This window comes from Fusarium fujikuroi, chromosome FFUJ_chr12, assembly GCF_900079805.1.
Source record: "Fusarium fujikuroi IMI 58289 draft genome, chromosome FFUJ_chr12".
NCBI classification, from domain to species: domain Eukaryota; kingdom Fungi; phylum Ascomycota; class Sordariomycetes; order Hypocreales; family Nectriaceae; genus Fusarium; species Fusarium fujikuroi.
The window spans coordinates 378,830-399,422 of NC_036633.1; the positions used below are offsets into that span (position 1 = coordinate 378,830).

The 20,593-nt window shown below is 49.4% G+C and overlaps 5 protein-coding genes; 1 reads left to right on the forward strand and 4 right to left on the reverse strand.

Annotated features, from left to right (window-relative positions):
* Positions 1-1,817: 1,817 nt before the first annotated feature.
* Positions 1,818-2,494, reverse strand: FFUJ_14186 (uncharacterized protein; the record flags this gene model as incomplete). XM_023571171.1 has 3 exons in its annotated part: positions 1,818-2,003; positions 2,062-2,205; positions 2,249-2,494. 3 exons carry the CDS (start codon positions 2,492-2,494, stop codon positions 1,818-1,820), a joined length of 576 nt encoding a protein of 191 aa, XP_023438227.1.
* A 1,377-nt stretch (positions 2,495-3,871) lies between these two features.
* Positions 3,872-5,005, forward strand: FFUJ_14185 (uncharacterized protein; the record flags this gene model as incomplete). XM_023571172.1 has 2 exons in its annotated part: positions 3,872-4,127; positions 4,191-5,005. 2 exons carry the CDS (start codon positions 3,872-3,874, stop codon positions 5,003-5,005), a joined length of 1,071 nt encoding a protein of 356 aa, XP_023438228.1.
* A 1,618-nt stretch (positions 5,006-6,623) lies between these two features.
* Positions 6,624-8,027, reverse strand: FFUJ_14184 (uncharacterized protein; the record flags this gene model as incomplete). XM_023571173.1 has 3 exons in its annotated part: positions 6,624-6,882; positions 6,952-7,107; positions 7,870-8,027. The coding sequence occupies 3 exons, from the start codon at positions 8,025-8,027 to the stop codon at positions 6,624-6,626; spliced, it is 573 nt and encodes a 190-aa protein (XP_023438229.1).
* A 9,787-nt stretch (positions 8,028-17,814) lies between these two features.
* Positions 17,815-18,240, reverse strand: FFUJ_14183 (uncharacterized protein; the record flags this gene model as incomplete). The annotated part of the gene is made up of 1 exon (XM_023571175.1): positions 17,815-18,240. The coding sequence occupies one exon, from the start codon at positions 18,238-18,240 to the stop codon at positions 17,815-17,817; it is 426 nt and encodes a 141-aa protein (XP_023438230.1).
* Positions 18,241-19,485: 1,245 nt separating this feature from the next.
* FFUJ_14182 (uncharacterized protein) lies at positions 19,486-20,010 on the reverse strand (the record flags this gene model as incomplete). Its single annotated transcript, XM_023571176.1, has 1 exon — positions 19,486-20,010. One exon carries the CDS (start codon positions 20,008-20,010, stop codon positions 19,486-19,488), a length of 525 nt encoding a protein of 174 aa, XP_023438231.1.
* Between the last annotated feature and the right edge of the window lie 583 nt (positions 20,011-20,593).

A 20,593-nucleotide genomic window follows, 5' to 3' on the forward strand; every position in this document is an offset into this window, starting at 1 on the left:
CAGTATTGAGCGCTGAGGCGGCCACCTGATCACATATAATTGTTACAGATCATGTCCAAGACCAAGAGCAACGCTCATGAACAATGGCATCACTATGGGTGATGACATTTTAGGCTCAGTAGCAAGAAACATATTCCAGCTCTTATGCAAGTCAAGATGGCGAGACTGCGTTGGCTGGTGGATATGATGGGATGAACGCAAAGTCTAAGGATGAGAGGTGATTGCGCTGAATTGGCTTTCATTGATGCATCGATGGCTTTCGGTCGGTTAGGGATTTCAGATAAATGGAACAGTCTGAGCCAGAGAAATCGAGGTCGGGTGCATGTGACTTTGGATGACTCTACTGCACTTACAGAGGTACGTAGGTCCACCCTCTCCCCCTAGCTCAACATTGGTATGATCCTTTTACCTGATTTGGATCAGCACTTTCTTCTCATTGGGCCAGTATCTTAGATCGATCCCATTGTTGACTTCGTGAAGCTACGCAGTCAATCGCACGCAACGATGTCATTGATCACAGAGTCTTCTCCAGGAGTATCTTTACTCAATTTGATAGCTGTCCCACTACGGACCGCAGTACATTTTATTTCAAGCTGGAGGGTTAGGCCGCTTGGCAAATTGCTTCTTGGGCCACGGTGCCTCTCCATAACTTGACTGCGCAAAGGTGTCTCCTTATCGGCCACGTTGCCATGCCTCTTCTTGGCCATGGATCATCGGGAGGCTAGAAGCTACGGATTTAGATGCTTCTTCCATTATAAGATTAGGCCAGCAGGGTTATTCGCTTGGGAAGACGGGGTAACCATTATGGCCTTCGCTGTGTGATTGATGGAGAGAACTGGCGCATTGCCTTGAGGCACCAAGATGACGAGGCAATCTCCGCTGCAGCGACTCGAATTTTACATACATGATGCTTATCTTCGACGGTCTCCAGTTAGGACACTCATCTTCCCTTCAAAAACACAACAAGTCATGTTTTCTCCTTCTCGCCTTCTCGCCTTCTCGCTATTGTATACAATCTAAACAGTATGTGTTACATCTGCTGGAAATAGTGTGCAATCAAAAGACATTTCTTCATCCGATACTATTGGGAAATCGCTGTATCATTTCTAGCACTACGGTACGGGATTACGTTTCATCGCTACTCTCCTGAGGAACGCCTTAAGATAGTTTCAAGGCCAAGCTCCAAACCGGGCACGGAGTGCCATGACTGCTTCAGATACCTCAGCATACCTCATAGCCGTAATCATGTCCCCCAGGGAGTAAGAGCCCAAACCACGACACGGCCACATAATATGTGCGAGGCTGACCAGTTGTTTGGCTTTGGTTTGGCTACCGACTGCTGTATCGGAGGTGGCATCTCAAACCTGAGGTATGTCCGCCAGTTCTGCCTGGAAGCAACTCAAAAACGAACAGGACAGAAGAGTTGATTGGTGATAGAAGCCGTCAAGTACGGGACCGTATATAACATTTCCACCTCGCCAGGCCTTTGTTGAACCTTCACTACCTGTAGCTCAGCAATCCTGTTAGACCTTAGATCCCTCCTCTCCACCATCGTTGCTATCAAGTCTTGGATGTCAAGAAACTTGCTTCCTCTCAAGACTGCCTACTTTAGCCAGAATACAACACAGTCCAAGAACACGGTCGGTCTTGCGCGATCTTTCTCAGCGGCCGGCACATTATGATGAGTAGCTAGCCTGGCTGATTTCAGTTCTGGTGTCTGGCTCTGCTTGATCCACGCGTGACTCTCTTCAAGCTCAGGTTCTGGCCATATCTCAGGTTCGGACTCAAATCAAGGTTCACGGCTGAAGCATCTATCTTCAGCCGTATTCGCCAGCCAGTCGCAGAGGCTTCGAGCCCGCAAGTCCACGAGCTTTTGGTAATTGAGGAATCTTTTCGGTATTGGTCATCGGACCAAGTATGGCTTCAGTATTGGGAAGCAAAAGGTCAAACGTGTTATCAGGCGCGGGATCATAAATGATAGTGGCCATGGCATCCAGTATGTTCTTTGGTAGCTCAGGTGCTACTACACAGGAGCGGAATGGTCGGGCGGCGAGAACGAACGGATGGCTTCTGGCGTCCTAGTTGACGGTGTTTGGGATGTTGGCCAGGATCTTTAGTGGCCAGGATGTCGGAGGTTCCCGGCCCAGTTGGAGGTTCATCTGCTCCTCGTCCATGACGTTTGGGCCCGCAGATGGTTTGATAGGGCTAGAAGAAGCGGTTGTTAGTAATGTAAGTGTATGACAGATACTTGGAGCTCTGGGAATTTATAAGGAACTTGGGACGAATACGCGCGGTTTTTGGTCAAAAGATCGGTTTGCGGACCAGGTTGTTGCTCTCGCCATCCGAGTCCCACGTAAGAGCGACGGAGGTCTCCAAACCGATGTCCGGAAATCTCAAAGGCGGTATACCTGTAATTTGCTTGTCTCATTACAAGAACGTAACGAGTTGACTTGCTGGGCTGAATAACCTGTTTGGATCTGCTGGAGTAGGCCATACTTGTCAATACAGAGTTTGTTGAGCAACCCAAAACATCTAGTGGACCTGAACGACCCTCTGCCAACTGAACGCTGAGTAAAGCGCAAAAAGGACCGGGCTCGTATACAGGCGACCGGCCTGGCTTCAAAAAGAATCGGCTAGTCACCTTCTGTAATCCACGGCCCTTCCAGAAAAGGAGGCAACGTGCTCATCGATCGTTCCAGGCGTCTCCCTGGCCATCAATCAGCCGTAAGCCTGGCACGCCACCTCGACTCTTGATGGTTATTTACATGCGGTGAAATGACCAGCGATGTACTCTCGACCGACGGAGCCAATGTGTGTTTTTTCTGACTTGGGGGTGCTTTATTGGTGAACTACTTCGCGTCGAGAACTCATTGTCTTGGGTTCTCCGATGTTTTACGCGAGAGCGCAAAGTCGCAACTTACACTAGAGGCAACGCAATGAGATTCATGGTAGAGCGTAGCGAACAGAAATGCACTTAGCACTTAGGCAAGAGTATTGATGCCGATAGAATGTGAACGCCGCCACATGGTCTCTGGTGCTAGCAGCGCCAGCTCGCGGTGCGAAACGACCAATGGCAAGGCCTTGTGACGTCAAAGCCCAGTGCTTGCCGATAACTTATCAGCAGAGCCGCATGAGCTTGGGCAGTTCAGGGTGGGTGGGGTGCTTGGCCTGCTGCAACCTTGAAGGACGAAACACAGCGTTTGGTTATCAAACGCGATTCCCCAAGTCTAGGGTAGCCGTACATCCCAGATAAGGTGCCTTGATTGCGCTTCGGTTTGAGCATGGTACCTAACGGCGTTTACATAAATGTCTATTGTTTCTCTATGACTTTTTTTCTTAGCTAACTTATATGGCCTATGCTTCGCAATTGACTCGGCTGATCTTGCTTGTACAATAGGTGGATTTTGGGCACCCAAATTTTAGAGCTCTATTATAACTTCCTAGATATTTGCCATTTCGTGCGGGTCTTTTGAGTCTGCAATAACTCACACCACAGTAAACACCGACCTTAGACTCAGTAAAAGGTATACTAAACCTGTACTAAGTTAGTAAAAATGTACTAAACTTATGCTAAGTTACCTAAGTCTTTTGTTCCCTCCTCTATCTTTAGGCTCTTCCAACTGTGTCATGAGCCAGCCACAATGGAAAAGCGCAGCCACAAAAGTGGCTTGAGCCGGATGGTGGGGTGACGGCTTGCGATAAGATAAGGTGAACCCCACCAACGCGCGACGCGATGCAATTGAATCACTGACGGTTGCATCGTCGGCACCCCCACCAAAGCTACAGACATCCAACTCTCTCTCTCTCTCTCTCCCTCTTTTCCTTCTTTTCCCTCTTCTTTTCCCGTCTTTGACCATATACCGCCTCTATCATGGAGCCTGACGACCACGAACCACCCTCATCCTCCTCCTTTGCCTCCTCCGACGTGTGTTGCCTCCCCTCGCCCTCCTCCCTCAAGTCCACGGCTACATCGAGCCGCAAAGTCTCGCCGCCGCCCGAGCTCAAGTGCGAGACCAAACAACCCCCTGCGCCCGAGTCCCCTGCGCCCCCGAGTTTTGGAACAGATCATCTTCGACTCCCAGAAGCCCTCGCCGACTTCAAGCGTAAAGCTGATGCTGGTGGTGCTGGTCCCTGAACCGTTCTCCCACTAAGCAACGAGGACCACACCAACTGCGTTGAGCAGATCGAAGCCACGTTCCGAAGATTCGACTACGACCCTCGAAACGGCCGCATAGCTACCCGAAGGCCTGGACTAGTGCACGAATACTTTATTGAGGAGTTCGTATATCACCTGCGACTTCAATTGAGGAGCCTAGGACTTCAACATCAGAAGACCATTACTGGGGACTTCATAAATAAGATCCGTAGCAAAGGTTCTGCTGATATAGGGTTGATCACAACAGACTCATCAGATGTGCCACATGCGAAACGCCTTACGCGTTCCCCAGATGCTTCATTTGTACACAAAGATGCAGGTCTATCTGGTGTCGTCGTCGAGGTAGCATACTCTCAGGATGGCAAAAAGCTGCCCGGGCTGGCCAGGGATTACCTTCTTCACTCATACGGAAAGATTAAAGCTGTGATTGGCTTTGATATAAATCGGGAAAACAAGCCATGCTCCGTTTCGGTCTACAGGGTTCTCAAGACTCCAAGCGATAATGGCCGAATCAAGTTAGGAGTTGAAGCAGTGGTGCATGAAAGCGTAAGTTCCCTCACCCTCCTGCCAGACATGATCTCGCTATTACAGGCTTTCCGCAACTCCGATAATACTCCAGCCAGTGGTGAACTGACACTGCGACTTCACGACTTTGCCGATGACAAACGCTGTGAAGGCGTTAATGACTTGCACGTCTCGATCCCGTATAGTGAACTCTGTATTATCTTGGGCGAAGCCGAAGATATGGTTCCACTGGCAAAAATTGACTCGGAGGAGAAGAAGATTTTCGACTTGGAATCATCGCCATCTAAGCCTGACGAAGACCTATATCCTGAGGATAAGACTTAGGAAGATCCAAAGGATGTAGACTTCAACCCGATGAAGACTGATTCAAGCTCCGAGTAGACTAGCCCTGTCTCCCACGTGAAGAAGCGGTCTGCCACTAGAGTAGAGCTCACCGAGGGGTTTCTTTTGTTGGTGTGATAGTAGCCTGGCAATCCCAGGTAACCTTTTTCGTCACTAGTGACCAACGCCCCTGACTCGCGGTTGCTGCGTTTTGCTCTGCTGGCCGTCGTAACCTCGCTTCTTATTTTCGCGCCGAATCCGTGGATCGAAGAACCCGAAGAGAGTCGCGGGAGGTGATGCAGTTATCTCTGTTGGAAACTCAAGGAGACTATTGAGGCGCAGCATCTGCAACACCTGACAACTTAGAAGTGGCACAGAAGCTCCCTCGACCGTTTAATTCGGTGGTTGATCGTCGATGAGTTACAGACTTGCGAGAGGCCTGGATCTGGTATGTTAACACGTACCCTCCTGACTTTGGATCCAGCATAGAGATACACATCTCTTCGCCTTTTTTACCATCCCCGAAGTCTATTGAATATATCGCCAGGTGCGGTCGGTGACTCTGCGGTCTTGTGGATGAAACCTCGCTTTCCAGTCTGGTTTGGCGAAAGGCGGCCCAAGAAGCTGCGGATGGGCATGTTGTGAAATTGGCAGTGAATGCGAAAGGTAGGCGATGAATTGAAGATTAAGAAGCCTGGCTGTCACTGTTGGAGCGACCGATCACAGTGGCGGGCCTTCATAATTGACATGCCTCCCTTTCTGAGGCGACTCAGCCAGCGAAGAGCAGGGCCATACAAGGATCCAGATGGTTACAGAGCTACAAGTACTGTGGAAGCCGCCATCCCTTCTGGAATACGAGCTGCCCTTTTATAATCAGTCAATTTTCTTGAGTTGACTGGATTGGGCCTACAATGGCCACAGCCTCACAAGGGAGTGATAGATCATGCTCCTTTCGCCGCCAGGCTTAATCTCGCTGGACGATTCTTTATTGATCCCAGACTGATTGAGAACAGAACATAATGTAGCACAAGCCAAGTACCAGATCCCCTCCGATCTCTCTGGTCACTTGTTGACTTCATCGCTGCCTCCCTATTCGCTTGTTCCTGCAGGCATTTTGCGGGCTGTAGGCCCAAGGCCTTATTCATGGGCGAGTTTCCATATCCGAGGGCCAAATCCCGATTACTCCGCTAATGTAAAAAGCATCTCATGCCCAAGACAGAGCCAGCAGCGGATCGATCTTCTTATAGGCCTCGAAATCTCATGCCAAGATACAGCCGTTCCGTGATGCTAACGGCCACCCGGCCAGTTGACAACAAAACAACCAGGAATTCCTGAAGGGAGAAGTTCTCTCGTAAAGGGCGCAGTCACCGCCATGCAGTATTCTGAACTATTAAGGGCGTAGAGCTTGAACTTTAGAGTATTTGGAATGGCAGCGACCGCGACGCAAGCTGCTGAATGTTCCCTTGAGAGTGAATCGATGTCTCAGTATATAGTGATTGTACCTTTGATGATAATGCTCTTATTCTCCAAGCTCTCGGTGACATCGCCGCTACAGACGCAGTTGCAGCGCCTGGTGAAGCCTGCGCTAACTGGATACGACTCACTACCGGCCACCGCATAGCTAAAGAGACAGCTCGGTAGATAGAACTATAGCATGTTCAGATCTTCTTGCGCGAAAGTCGGATTGGGGCAAGTATTGAAACCGGTTTGGGGCAAAAGTCAAGCGGAATTGAGTATCTATATCCTCTTCTTTTGGGGTGACGCCGCCGGACGAATCGATGTAGTAGGTCATGTTCAAGAGTATTTCGATGCAGGTGTTGTCGGTGACATTGCTGTCGGTCTCTTCGGCCTCTGGGTGCTCTGAGTGGACCTGATTTCGACTGCGAAAAGTGTAGTCTTATGCCGTCAGTGGCATTCCCTGGAACAACGGTATAGTTAATAATTCCGACAGTCTCAGTAATTCCGCGAGGCTCTGCAAGTCTCGCCTATCCGTAGAGGAGTTCGGTGAGTCAAAAGCCATTAACACTGTGGCCCAGAGACCGTTGAGGCCTTGTTGGCCAGGATGTCCAAGCTGAGGACCGAGAGTAAGAGCCTCTAAAGGAGGACTGAGATGTAAAGAGTAGTATGATATAAATGATGACTCAGGAACAAAGGGTAGTCCCAGGCTGAGAAGGGGCCCAACCTGTAGTTCTGTATCCCGAGACGAGGTGGTTGTTCACTGGTGCACGTCAATTGCGGCTCAAAAGTCCTGCGCAAGCGAGCCAATCGATGTACCTAGCTGAGCTTCGGCCGCATTACGCTCACCACGGCACGCACAATCCCTTCTGTGAATGGTCTTGCATGTCTGCAAGATGGAAACAAGAGTCAACAAATACGACAAGATTCTGCAAGGAGCTGATTGACTACCAAATATTCGGTAACGTGTAACATACAGTCTCAGGCCGAGGGCCTTGGATTTGCACAGATGGTCAGCCTTACGGCCCTGCGGTCCCGTTGGCGCCGCCTTACACTACTGTGAGTCCACACATGAATCTTCATACACGGTCAGGTCGAGTGATTGCCTTGCTCGATTTGAGGATTGGACTATGTCTATTGACACTTTTGAGACAGGCGCTCCGAGGGCAAATCGCCAAAGGTAAGGCAAACTTGCTAACACTGTCGTTAAAACTCGCTGCATGAAGACAATTGCTTGGTTCTTATGTCTGCAGGAGGAATTTATCGGCGTTTTGTACGTCACGATACTGACTGCACTGGAGGCTGAAAGACTCCTACCTCCCGCCGCTGAGGATGACGTCCTGTCACTCACGTCACAGTCGGCCATGGTCTAGGACAAGCTTCAAATGCCCGCGCATCCAGCTAGGACAGACCAGTCAAATTCGCGTCCCATTCCAAGCTTCCTACCAGATAGGGCATATGCAATCTTGTTCAGTCGCGCTTCGAGCACAGCAGCGAGCCTCACTGTATTCAGAATGAACCGCACATTACAGATAACATCAAGCAGAGCGCCCCAAGCTTGACCCGCCATCGAGCCATGAAATCGACAACTTGTTCAATATCGCAGATACCCCGTCAGACAAGCGCGCGCGCAAACTTACGAACCGAGACCGCGCTCTCTCACACGGCGGCAGATGGGTGACCCGCCTCGTACATCCCGACAGCGGCAACAACTCGACTTGAGGAGGCATCCCCAAGATTGGGATTACCAAAGCAATTCTTCACAGATAACGCTAGAGCACTATTGACCACGAACTCTCGCGATCCGTTTGGCTTCATCCGCCTTGCCTTTTATCATAAGGGTGCATTTCAGCAAAGGAGCAAAGACAATAGCGGCTTGTCTCTTGTTGATGAAAGGATTCCTTCTGTAGCAGCGCCAGCTCCTTTTCCTCCTACATGTATACTGGGTTGCTCGATCGGCGCTCATGCCTGTTCGCGGTGAAGGCAAGGGCCATATCGTCTTCAACACCTCATGGTCCACCACCTCGCCAAGTTGAGGAGTTGAAAAAGAAGCATGAAAGGGTTTTCAGGAGGGAACAGTACCTCGACGACAAATATAGGGCCAACCGGGAGAAGGACCCTGGTTCAGTGGCCAGCGTAATAGTCCCTCTGGCAAGAACAAAGGATCTGCATCAGTAGGTGGTGAGACAACGGTTGGCAAGTACGAAACACGGGCATTGGAGAGACACTGGTAACTAAAGCGTATCTGTAGACGATGCGCTTTGGACATACCTCGGAAAGAGCTCTATTCTGGCTGGTTATGGCATATCAGGTCTTGGCGGTTGTGATTGTGGCTTCACGATGTAACCAAGATTTCTGCTAATGGAGGTCGTTCCATGGAGTCCAATCTTGCTGATTACGCCTCCCAAGATGAGTACAAAACTGAATACAAAGGTATCAAATTGCTGGTCTCTTACGCTGATATCATGTTCACTACGAAAGGGAAAAGGCCAAGAAACGTATTAATCGCCGAGAGTTAATTATTTGCTTTAGCCTCCGTATTGCAATGCCTGTAAAACTACGAACGAGCATTGTTCGAGTTTACAAACTAAACTTGTCTCTGCCTTGTTTGTTGGTCTCCCCTTCGCAATGCATACGCAGCAGCGCACGATGACAAGGCATGGAGGCGCTGAGGCTATCTACAATAAATAAACACTAAAGTTCCGGAACATGATCTCAGTTTATCCTTCAATTTAAAGTATCAAGTGCTTCAGCTACACCAGTTGCCCAGTACATGTCTGGGGAAACTAAGCTCGTTCGACTGAGTAATCTCATGAGTCCTTTATCTTGAAATATTGGGGTTGAGACGAGCACTTTTGACACTGACAAGGTGCGTACCGGAACGGTTATTAGCCACTTATGGTCACAGCAGAGAATGTCCCATTCAAAGAGACTTGACTATATCCGTCAGGACCTCTATGGATTAAATAAAGGATTGCCTTTCGTAAACAGTTGTGCTAGCACAGATGCCTCTCTTGCCTACCCTATGTACACCATTTGGCATTAATTTTGGCGAAATAAAAACGCTATGTCAGTGCGGCGTTACGGCCGGGCCAAGCGCTTCCACGCCACTCGCGTTTTTGCGATGGCACCAGTTCAATCTCATTCTCGCCATTTCAGCTGAAGCTCGCACTGGAATTAATTCCTGATGCGCTTTCGCCTGCTGAGAACTTGGTGATTCATTTCGCCTCCTCAAGGATCTTGGCTGACACAGGCCATTGCCACCACACGCAGCTGCCCTACAGTCCTTACGGTTATCAGTGCCGGCACGCCGAGAGAGCGCGAAGAAGCTGCCCCAGCACCGATGCCCGTTCAAAGAGGGCCCCGACCATCACGGAACGCGACACAAGCCATGGAAAGTCCGATTGAATGAGACGGAGGCGATCAACAGCGCCTTCAGCAGCGCTTGTTGCGACCTCTCTCGCTTCACCCGCCCTCGATCATTAGCGACGCGATAGCCGCCACTATGCACAGCTCCAACAGCATCCACCGGTCGATTTCCCACCAACGAAAGAAGAACGAAGAGGAGCAGGAAGAGGAGAGCCTGCACTATGAGCAAGTTGGACGAGTAGCAGGCCAAGAAGCTCGCCGTCGATGCGAACGAAAAGAGCCCAAAGGATGCGCGCCCCGATCTCAATCACCTTGGAACTCCCGACGACCCCGCGCACGACCCGATCGACTGCGCCCGCCGCAATATATAATATCTAGAAGCTGAGTCTTGTCTGGCCTTCTTTCCATGTCTCCTCTTAGGGCCCCCTTCAACTTTAAGGGAGGTAATCTAGGAACTGGTTCTGACAGCTTCCTGGCCACACTGCCGCCGGTCTTGTTGACCGAATGGTAACCCAATCAGTCGCATTCGGCTCAGGGTAGGGGAAGGGAAATGCTTCAGAGGCACTCATTGCAGCTCCGGACTTGCGATGCGTTGACTGTAACCTCGGGCCATGTCCTTATACTTGTTGAAGAGTATCGAGAGGCAATGCCTGGTTGGAGAGGAGAGGCATTTCGCGCTACCGTAAATGGTTCCTCAGGTCGATCGTTGTCCTTGGTAGTAGATCCCTCTAGCACGGATCGTTCCATCGACCCTCGAGTTGAAGGAAGAAGCAGGTAAGTGTTGGCGCTATCTTGCAAGACTTGCCAACCCGGTGCATACTTCGAATCACATCGTTCAAATACCGCTACACTTCCAGAAAGACCGCCAGGAGGGGAGCCAGCGATGTTCAAGGTGGAGACTAATTATGGTCATCTGCCACTTGGAGCGATCTTGCTTTTGCAGTCTGATGTAGAGACAGCTCGTCCCGAGCCTCGTCTTCTGAGCCTCTCTTGTCGAGTTACTGACGTATGAACCTGTTCAGGAGTCTACTTCTCCTGGGATATTGTTATTAGTTGTATCTATACTCCTTTGAAACGTGTTCGGAGTGATTACCGGTTAGACCTTGTAGGATATGGCGCATCAGCACTACCATGGCCCTATACATCCTTTCGTATGCGCTCTACAAGAATTAGAATATCAACAGGAGTAATTTAGGGCTCGCGTCGAGTTGGCCTCTATAGCAATCAATACCGATGTCGGCAATAACGATATGACTTCTTATCTCGATGTCTTTCAGTTTGGTACCAATTGAAGGAATGGCGCTAGTGGTACTTTCGACATGGCGATAGAATTGTCACGATACGTGTTGTCTGTGGTCGAGCCTTGTGCCTGCGAGCCTCCATGACCACAGTGAACTTGGGACTTGAACTGAGGCCTAAGAGATAGTATTTGAACTGATGGCGTAGTAATTACCATGATTATGAGACATGCACCCCTGAGAAAACAGTGACCCCCACCAAAACAGAGATTGGCGAGCAGACTCCATCTCAGATCGGACCATTCACCATGCTTAGATTGTCTTTTCGATTCCCCAAATTGGCAATTCTTAACATCACTAACGTTACAGAGTTTACGCGTGGTGGGCACTATGCCTGACGCCCCTGCATGCTGTGGAAACGCCTCTTGCGACATGCCTGCGAACTGAATCATAGGCCGGCCATTGTGGCATTAGAAATCTTGTTTATTCATTCTATGTTGCGAGCGTCGAACTTACTAGTAGCACAAGCTTTAATCATCACCTCATCCAGAATTCTTGCAGCATGATCTCGTTTTGACAGAGGCCATGAGCTCCAATCGAGTGGATTGACACGTGAGGTCGTCATTACACTTGACCTATCTTGAATGACCGGCCTGGAATAGATCCAATTGATTAAGTCCAATGAAGTCTCTGTTTCATGATGGCTATTTTTGAAGTTGCTGACTCTGATGATAGCATCTAGTAGCTGATTGCTGCTGAATGTAAGCAGCGCAGCATCTCGCCAGAGTCGAGACCAGGGCTGCTCATAAATTGACCACAGACTTGACGGTATCTCCCGCCGTCGTGTAAGACCTCAGGATTCTCGCGTCAGCACTCGAAGCAAGCAATCGTGGAACGCCACATCAGCCCCAACAATTTCTGCAAGATGATCATCTCCATTGCCAAGGACGATTGTCCTTGTCGGGACCGCCTCGTGTCTCTCCTGTCCCCAAGTAGTCTTGAGGGCTCTGACGCCTGACCGAGATGGTGGAAGTCGTTCTGGGGTGTCATGTTTGCTTCGGGTTTGGGCCGTGTTCTATGGGCGATCTTCGGACACCAGCCCTTCTTTGAACCCGTAACCATCGGCTTGCGCCGTTGCCTGAGGACAAGACTACAATATCTCTAACTCGAAAATAGGCTGTTGGATGAAATTGGGAATATCGTCTCGGTCTTGAACCTCGGGTATGGAGAAGTTGAAGGAAGAGCGCGTTGTGCCGAAGCCAAGAAGTGATGAAGTTGTTAGGATCGAAGAAGTGAAGGTTGGCGACGACCGCAGGGCTATGAACTGAGATAAATATTCCTCTTTGTCGTCAATGTAATAAGTTCTCTATCTGTCGGTGGTAGTTGTATCTAGAATGTAGAATTCTTGTGATTGTAGATAGTCAAGGTCTTTTGTGCACAAATTGGAGCATGTCTGGTCCAAGAGTCCGGAGACCGAGGTTGGTGGCCAAGTTGTCGGTAAGACCACGTGTATTGAGGTCTCTGCACATCGTTAATAAAGGTATGGGAATAACTCATCCACGGCCACCTTCTTGTGATCCTGACACAATTACTTCAGACCCTTCAAGGACGTCAATACTGATCCCTGACAAACCTGGTCCACTAAGAAATGTCATCTCCGACTCGCGTGGCTTGAGAGGCAGTCTCAAATACTTCGTTCTATACGATTAGATGAAGGTAGCCCAGTCTTTTGCACTAAGGACACTACCGCGCATTGGCAAACTATCAATCTGATTCATCAAATTGCTTGCCTGAGGCCACAAGGGTAACAGGGTAGTAGATCTAATCCCTGAATCCCTGACATGCATTGAAGTCACAGACGACGGGAAGAGTACCGTCATGAGGTCCTTGGCGATAACCCCAAGGGCGGTAGAGGCAAGGCGGAGAAGAAGAAGACGTCCTTCATGGATGCGGCTGGGATAGATGCGAGGCCAGGAGTCGTCTTGTACTGTGTTTGAGTATGAGGCCTACCGGCAAGCGGACAGTCCAAGGCTGAGACAAAAGGAAGAGGTGATACAATACTCTCTGCCTTGATTCTGGCGCAGAGTCAAATCTCGAGGTAGGTAGGTATATAAAAGGTTGCACGCATCAACGTAGGGATAGGATATGAGTTGGTGTGCTCCTGAGTCGATAGCTCGATGTTGACATGTGAACAGGTTTCTCATAGGACCCTCAGATCTCATCTGCGAGCTTGACAGATAGATTCGTCACGGCTATGAGTTGCGATACCAGAACTTAGTCCAGTTGCTGTTGGGGAGGGAAACGGGTAATATCCGAGATGCCCATGGTATCGTCTTCGTTTCTCTCCAATGGCGAGCCCAGTGATGTAGAGAAGGAAGACAATTGGCAGATCATCCCTTCTGGAAGAATTGAGACCCAGAGAATGTCGATAAGGAAGTCGGCCAATTCGCGATTCACCCAGCCAGCCAGATCTCTTCCTCATGACGGCGATCCTCCCCTGATACGGTCGACTGTTCGCTCAAGAGCATGCTCTACCCGTAGGATCGTCTTGATCAGATAGATGCCAGTCCAGGACCTTGAGACTCCAATAAACTCTTGGTTTGTTGACATAGTGAGGGAGCCGAGATAAGCTTGTCGCAATGTCACCTTTCACCTCAAGCCCCCAACAAGAACCGTTGTGCATCCTTGGAGTCACCATTCGGCTTGGTGAGCGTCAATGAGCATCAGTTGACACCAGCCTCCTATTCGATACTCACCCTCTTGTTCGCATCGCACTCGATCTCATGGTTGGTAACGGGGTGGACCAACCTGCGCATCGTGCTCAGTTCAACTGCATGATGCTTTGCTTGATAGAAGCCCTCCTGAGAACGGGGAACTCGGATATAGACGACCAGCGGAGGTGCAAGAGATTCTCTGGAGGCAGCTGTTACATTATATGCTCAACACTTGATGGTCTGTCTTGAATTCTCAACTTACGATGTATCGCGCCCTGTTCCCCGGACTTCCGCAGCATCAAGTCCCAGAAGCCAACAGTCCCGATAACAGCTGGAAAGTGTACCTTTCACCGGGTTGGCCTTCTTCAGAAGTTGTCCCCTCCCTACCTAGGTTTTGGCAAGATGTGGTTGTAGAAGGGGAGGTTCAAAGTGGGTTCGGCTCTGTAACACAATCGCGTCACTGTTGCTCTCAATGCGAATCACGTTTATGCTTGCGGGAAAAACTTACGTACCTCTCACAAGCCTCTCTCTGCGTGTTGCCGCATGTGGCGCATAACTCTTCAAGAAACGATACCGACAATAACACTGGTTGCAGCGTGATGATGAGAGCCAAGGAGACACGCATACATGTGTGTAGCGTGATGATAAAGGTACTGAGTAAGACCTCGGAGTCTTTGAAAAGAAGTAGCAGAAATTACTGGGTCCTTACGCAACTGCGAAGGGTGTGTCTCTTCTGCTCTCCTCGTACTAGACACCAATATTAATGGCCGGCACTATTGCCAGTCTACGAGTGACGGGGACTTTTCCAGCACTTTGATGGACTTTATGCCCGAGGTCTTCTGTCAGTGCTAAGTGGGAGGCAAAGAATGTTTCCGGTAAGATCCTGGCCTTTCGAGATCAGACGAGACACAGGCGAAGGACTTTCTGTCTTGACTCATGAGCTCTTTTTTGTCCCCCCGCCTGTCTTTTTGATGATTCACAATGCCTCTCATCAGATGGGCATAAATGGGCGACAAGCACGCGTTGTGATTCTGGTCTTCGATAAAATGATAGCCTTGACAGTGGTGCTGCCCCATCCATAGATTGCTCGGCGGAAATTGAGGCTCCCGTGATCCTTGCTCTCTTGAAGGCTTACTGCTGGTCTCAAGCTCAGACCTAAGGGTGGGTTGTCCTTAGGTAGCAATTACAACTTGAGCTTCTGGAAAGAATATAACTGGTTTGCGACGCGTTTTGTAAGCTGAGCTCTTGTTGTACTCCTATGATCTTGGATATAGATCTTTATGTTTATGGTACACGGTTCTAAGCTTTGTTGAGATAAATAGTAGCACTCTCTAGAGAAATGGTGGCGATGGAGGATTTAAAGGCTCACCCTATCCTCCTGAGTAACTGAGATCCAAAAGTACTTGGAGTGCATGTCCGACGGTTCGGTTCATCACCGATGTACGGCAGACATGCTTTATCATGGGGCTTCTGCGGTGGCCCTCTGACCTGATGCATGCCGTATAATGCTACGTAGAATTCTCACTCCTTACTGATCAAGGAGGCGGAGTATCTTGAATAACCAGAGGTCGTCCTTATCGCCGCTTATAAGACTGTACTGCCTGATGCCCTGTCGTGTTGTACCGCCAGGCTCGTTCTCAAGGCCTTCTAGTCAATGGTGGCAAAAACGATATCCGTAATTCACAAACCGGAGACACTCATCTGGTTTGAAGGCGAGAAATGATGAGATGTTGATGTCATAAGCACTATCATCTGGGGTGTTCTAGAAAGGGGATCTTGCTGCAACATGGATAACAAACTCTGAGAGCTCAGGCTGAGCAGTCAATATAGTTTCGCTGCGTTTTAGTTCTCTCCTGTAACGGACTCCTCTTGTGCCTCTGCTCATCGCTCTTCTTACCTTCTTTCGTTTCCTTCTCAAGTTTATCTTAGGCCTGATTTGCAATTCTACGACACTCCCTGTTCTCGTTGATCCGTCGTCGCTTGACGAGACTCAACGAAGACCGTTTTGTGCCGTTCCATCTGTGATACCATGTGCTATGCCTGTGCGGGTACCCTGCCACTTTCGTTTACTTTTGGCAAGAAAGCAAAGTTCTCCTCGCACTTGATGGTATCAGACGTTGGTATAGTCACGGGTGCGAGGACTAGTGACGTGAAAGAGACTGGTGCTATGTCATTGGCCAGGTTCTTTAGGTCCCCGTAACAGGATGGAGAAAGATGACGCAGTCCTCTCCATGTAGGCCTTGTGATTCGCAATTTTCGTCGAAGATGTTGTATCGTGGCCTCTTGTATCGTAGAACTCGATGACCGTCTTCGTTGTTCTCGCCAGTAGAGTTCGATCTTCCCTTGACCAACGTGTCTTCGGTGCCAGATGAGCGATTCGTGAGCGTTGATGGTAGTATCAACTCCATACAGAGCACGGTCGAGGAAAGATGGCACCAAGCCGTCTCACTCGGTCGCTCAGGTGTATATTCATGATTCGGTGTATGTCAGAGTAGAGGTTTATCCCCCATGCCATCCTTCGTGTCTTGAGCATGTTATCGGTCGTGGGAGATGCGTCGTGACTCGTGAGAGATGCTGGTGGGACTTGGAAGGACCGGCTCTGGCAAGACTTGAAAGAAAGGTCGCGATGCTAACATTGGAAGGGCTTTGGCACTGCCTCTTATCCTCGAAGGCCGAGGCCTGTCGTAGGCGTTCTACATCAATGGGCGGGCGTGTATAAATCGGTTGGAATAGCGCTCTCGTGGAGCCCTTGGATCTTCCTCAGTCCGCGACAGGATGCGCAAGAGAAAGGATGGCGAGATTGGAGAGTTTATTGGCGAATTTCCCATTCAATTGCCGTTCCTTGTCGGTTCGCTCTTCAACAATTGTTATATGACGCATAATCCATCGAGGCTCGGTCGTCTTGCTTGGTATTGTCCTGTTTGCTGCGTCTGCGGCTTCAATCGTGCCAGGTTTGAGCCACAAAACAACAAGATGCGTGGAGGATGGTGGTGATGTAGGAATACCTATGGCAAGCTCGCAACTTTTCCTTTGCGATAGCAACATAGTCAAAATTGCAGCCTGTCTCTCGGGTACAAGAGATAGCATGTAGTTCGCTATGGCTACTGTTTTGGGGTTCCCAAACCTCTGCAACTGGCTCTTCTTCGATGAGATGCTTCAAACCATCAATGTTCAACTCATCTAACTTCACTTCAGCACCGCTTGGGGGCACGGAAGTTAGCGAGCCGCGGTCATTATAAACAGGGCCCCCGTACCCTGCAGACTCACCAACAGGGAATGGCACCCGCTCACTGGAGGCTTCCCTTTAGAGGATGAAGATGAGCAAGCGTTAGGTCTGAACTGACCATGGTAACTGCATACTGTGAGACATCACGATCTCGCAAGGCAAATGCTGCATTGAACCTACGCCCTCTTTCTTTCTCGATCTCATTTCAACCAGAAAAAAAGGATCAAGATCACCCAAATACACTCGTTAAAGTATGATTGAGTCCGAACCGGTCGAATTTCTTTCAGCGGTAGCTGTGAACTCCTCCAACGCAACCCAAACATCACTCCCCTGTAGATATTTCAGCAGGGCACAGAGCACCAAGACATTTATAAACTCGAGTCGACTTCAGCATGTATATTGATCCGAATTGGTCAATTCGTGTTCTACATACAGTGTCCTTGCTCGATGGCACCAGGAAAGCTGGTACTACACCCTAATCCTCCAATACATATCTACTCAGTCGCGAGGATGTGCCATTCCGCATCAGCTCGAGGCACCAGATGATACATTGCCATGTTTGCCACATCCATTTAGCTTTCCATCATACAATGCCAACTCTCAAATACGGATTTCTCTCCCGTCAAGACAACGTAGCAGAAGATGAACCGTGCAGTAAAGTCTTGCCTCTTTTCCCCAGTCGTGCGGAGTTGTCGTCGTCGTCGTCGTCGTCGAGCTTGAGCCTCTTGCTGTCGATCTTGCGGTAGCAGAAGAGGCAGATGACATCTAACTTGGCCAAGACTTGGCTCGCATTAGAGTAAGAATGGGGCGTTAGTTAGGAATGGTGGGCTGCTCAAGGGTCGAGGCCGATTCCGAGCTTGAACCAAGCGTTGCGTTTCTCTCGCCCTCAGTGACTATGGTATCTCCAGTGACTGTGGTCTCCTTGTCTGCAGTGATTCCGGTCTCCTTACCTCCCATGAGTTCGCTGGGATCAGGGGGCGAAAGTGGACGAGAGACTTGGGAAGCGTCGATGTCGGTACCACGGTCCAAGGCGACGTCCGAAACATCCTCGCGGATTGTTTCTTCGGAGGCTTGGTAGGCTCGTGACTGTTGGAGAAGCTCATAGCACCGTATCAGAACCATCGCTTCTCGGATTTGGGCTGCAAGCTGGCATGAAGGATCCAGATAGTTGGGAGCGTTCTGCATCTCAGCATGTAGGGCCTCGAGATCATAGTCCTGATCGGACAGGTTGGTCATGATGGCTTATTGTTCTGTTGTGATTGATGAAATTTGTGTGATGAGTCTCTGGGTATGGTGAAGATAGGAATATGAAACTTCAAAAGGACCAAGGTTATAGCTCTTTGGAGGATGAGATTGCTGCCATTGACAACGCATGGTGAGACTGCAGGTCCACACATTGAGTCTCGGATAGCTGCCTTTCATGGCGAATTGTAAAGGCCATGTGCCGTCTGTATTGATGACTGCGCCAAGGCTTGAATGTGCAAACATGCTTAGCCAATGCGGGTAACCACACAAGTGCCGTTTCATTAAAATTGATAGCCAAAGGCTGTTCAAATGGGATACGGGATGTCTTCTTTCGTGACTACGCTTTTCTGCGTCTTGCATACACAGAAATGCCGGGCCACGTTTCAGCAGCTGCACTTACTTTTTTGTCTTTCTTCTGCAAGAGACAGACAGAAGTTCGCATGTGGGGAACCTTGGTCGTTGTGCCGTGAGTCACAAGGAGCTATGGCAGTCTCCATGTGTGGCCTGCTTTGGAGCAGAGTGGAGCAGAGTTGCAGACCAACATTGCGGGCAGGCTCTAAAGATGAAGTCTCAAATATGAACCAAATATGAACCTGCATATTTAATTATAGTAGCCATTTCTCCATTGTACAATGTCTCGGCGGTTTCTATGTCGCAGAATTAACTAGGTTTGCTCAAGAAACCATCAATTCTCATCGTCAACTTTAGGCGGTCCTCTACTACATGACAGCTACAGGGTCAGAGAGCAGCCAATGGTCTTTGAAAGCGTGAGACCTTGAAACTGTTTTTGAGTAGTAACTGGACTTGTAAAAAAATGGGATCACGGCTAATATCGCGCCAGGCGGGTGAGACAGTCCTCCAAGAGATCTACGTTTGCAGAACCTGTGGAGTTATGTGTTCGGTATTAGCATAACCAGAGTCATCAGCAGCCTAGATAGATGCTGAAAAGACGTACCACTGCAATAGAAACTACCAAGTGTCCAAGCCCAAGGCAGCAATGTTGGAAGCGCTAGGTTACCGTCAAAGCACGAATAAGTGCTTGACATTGACGGCGTGGAAGTTCTCAGCAGCTTTTGGGACCCTCTTTCTCGGGATGGCTGCTGCCTATAAGGTCAAGCTTTAGGCTGCGAACATAGATAATGAATGTCAACACGATTCTTTTCTTCTCCTACATGAACTATTGTAAACTAACTAACCAGCGCAGAAACAAGCAGTAAAAAGCTTACAGAGACAAAGTCACCAAGGTCCTGTCTTAGCTTTCAGAACCCACTCATCACAAGTCTTCTTCCATCCATCGATACCCGCGCTTTCAATCTTGGGCAAAATCTCCCACAAATAGATATTCCTAGCACATGGGTCCATCAAAACGCCCGTGCAACCCATAACAGTATCCCACCGCTCCTTGTCCTTCTCCATGTCCAACTTCCCAAGGGCCTTGAGAGTTGCCCGCACAACTGCATCGTTGGCAGAGTGGAACTCGCGCGTCGTTGGAACACAAAGCTTGTCGGGGTCGTTGAACGGGTATTTGTTCACATCGAGGTTGAGGAGGCTCATACATGTTGTTGGATTGTTGGGCTTGGCGGTTTGGACGGATGTGAGGCGTAGGTGTGACTTACAGATCTGGCGGATAGGGTCGAGGAGGAAGCGGTCTGTAGGAAGGCCTAACTCTAAGCTGATGTGGGTATCAGGCGGTGTATTAGCGCAGGTATCGCAGGCCATGGCTGCGACACCAAGTAGAACAGTGATGAAGTAACGATACATGCTGCAGACTTGGGTTGGTGTTTTGTGCAGATAAGACTCTGATTTAGGTAATGAAGATGAAGATAAGTATCTGTAGACCAGGAGCCATTCTGGATGCAACATGGCATATATATAAGGAGGTAAACTGAAGATGCCGCGTGGAACATGACTGCAAGCTCAGCGTGGTTTAAATGTTATGTTCAGTCAGTTATCCATCGCAGACATCCCATAGCATTAGACACACGCACAGTGCCATGTTCACTGTAAGAGGCGGTCGACAAGAACAAGTTCACGATATTGTCGCCGTTGTTGTTATCGTTATCGCTGATCACGCTTACAGTCTCGGATCTAGTAGTCTTCACGACCAACTTAGCCGTGCTCATCACGCTCAGGCTCTCGGGTGACGCCTTGGGCCCGAACAGATGCCTTCTTGGTATGTGTTCTCGACCTTGCTCAACATAAACTCCCTCACCATGTTCTTAAGCCTCTGAGCCATGTATGCTCTTGCGGTAAAAAGCGAGCATTCTGGAACGCGGTATTAACTAGTAGGCCTCGCTCCTATGCTTTTTCGTTCCATTTGAAGCTACCGCCAGTGCCGAAATGT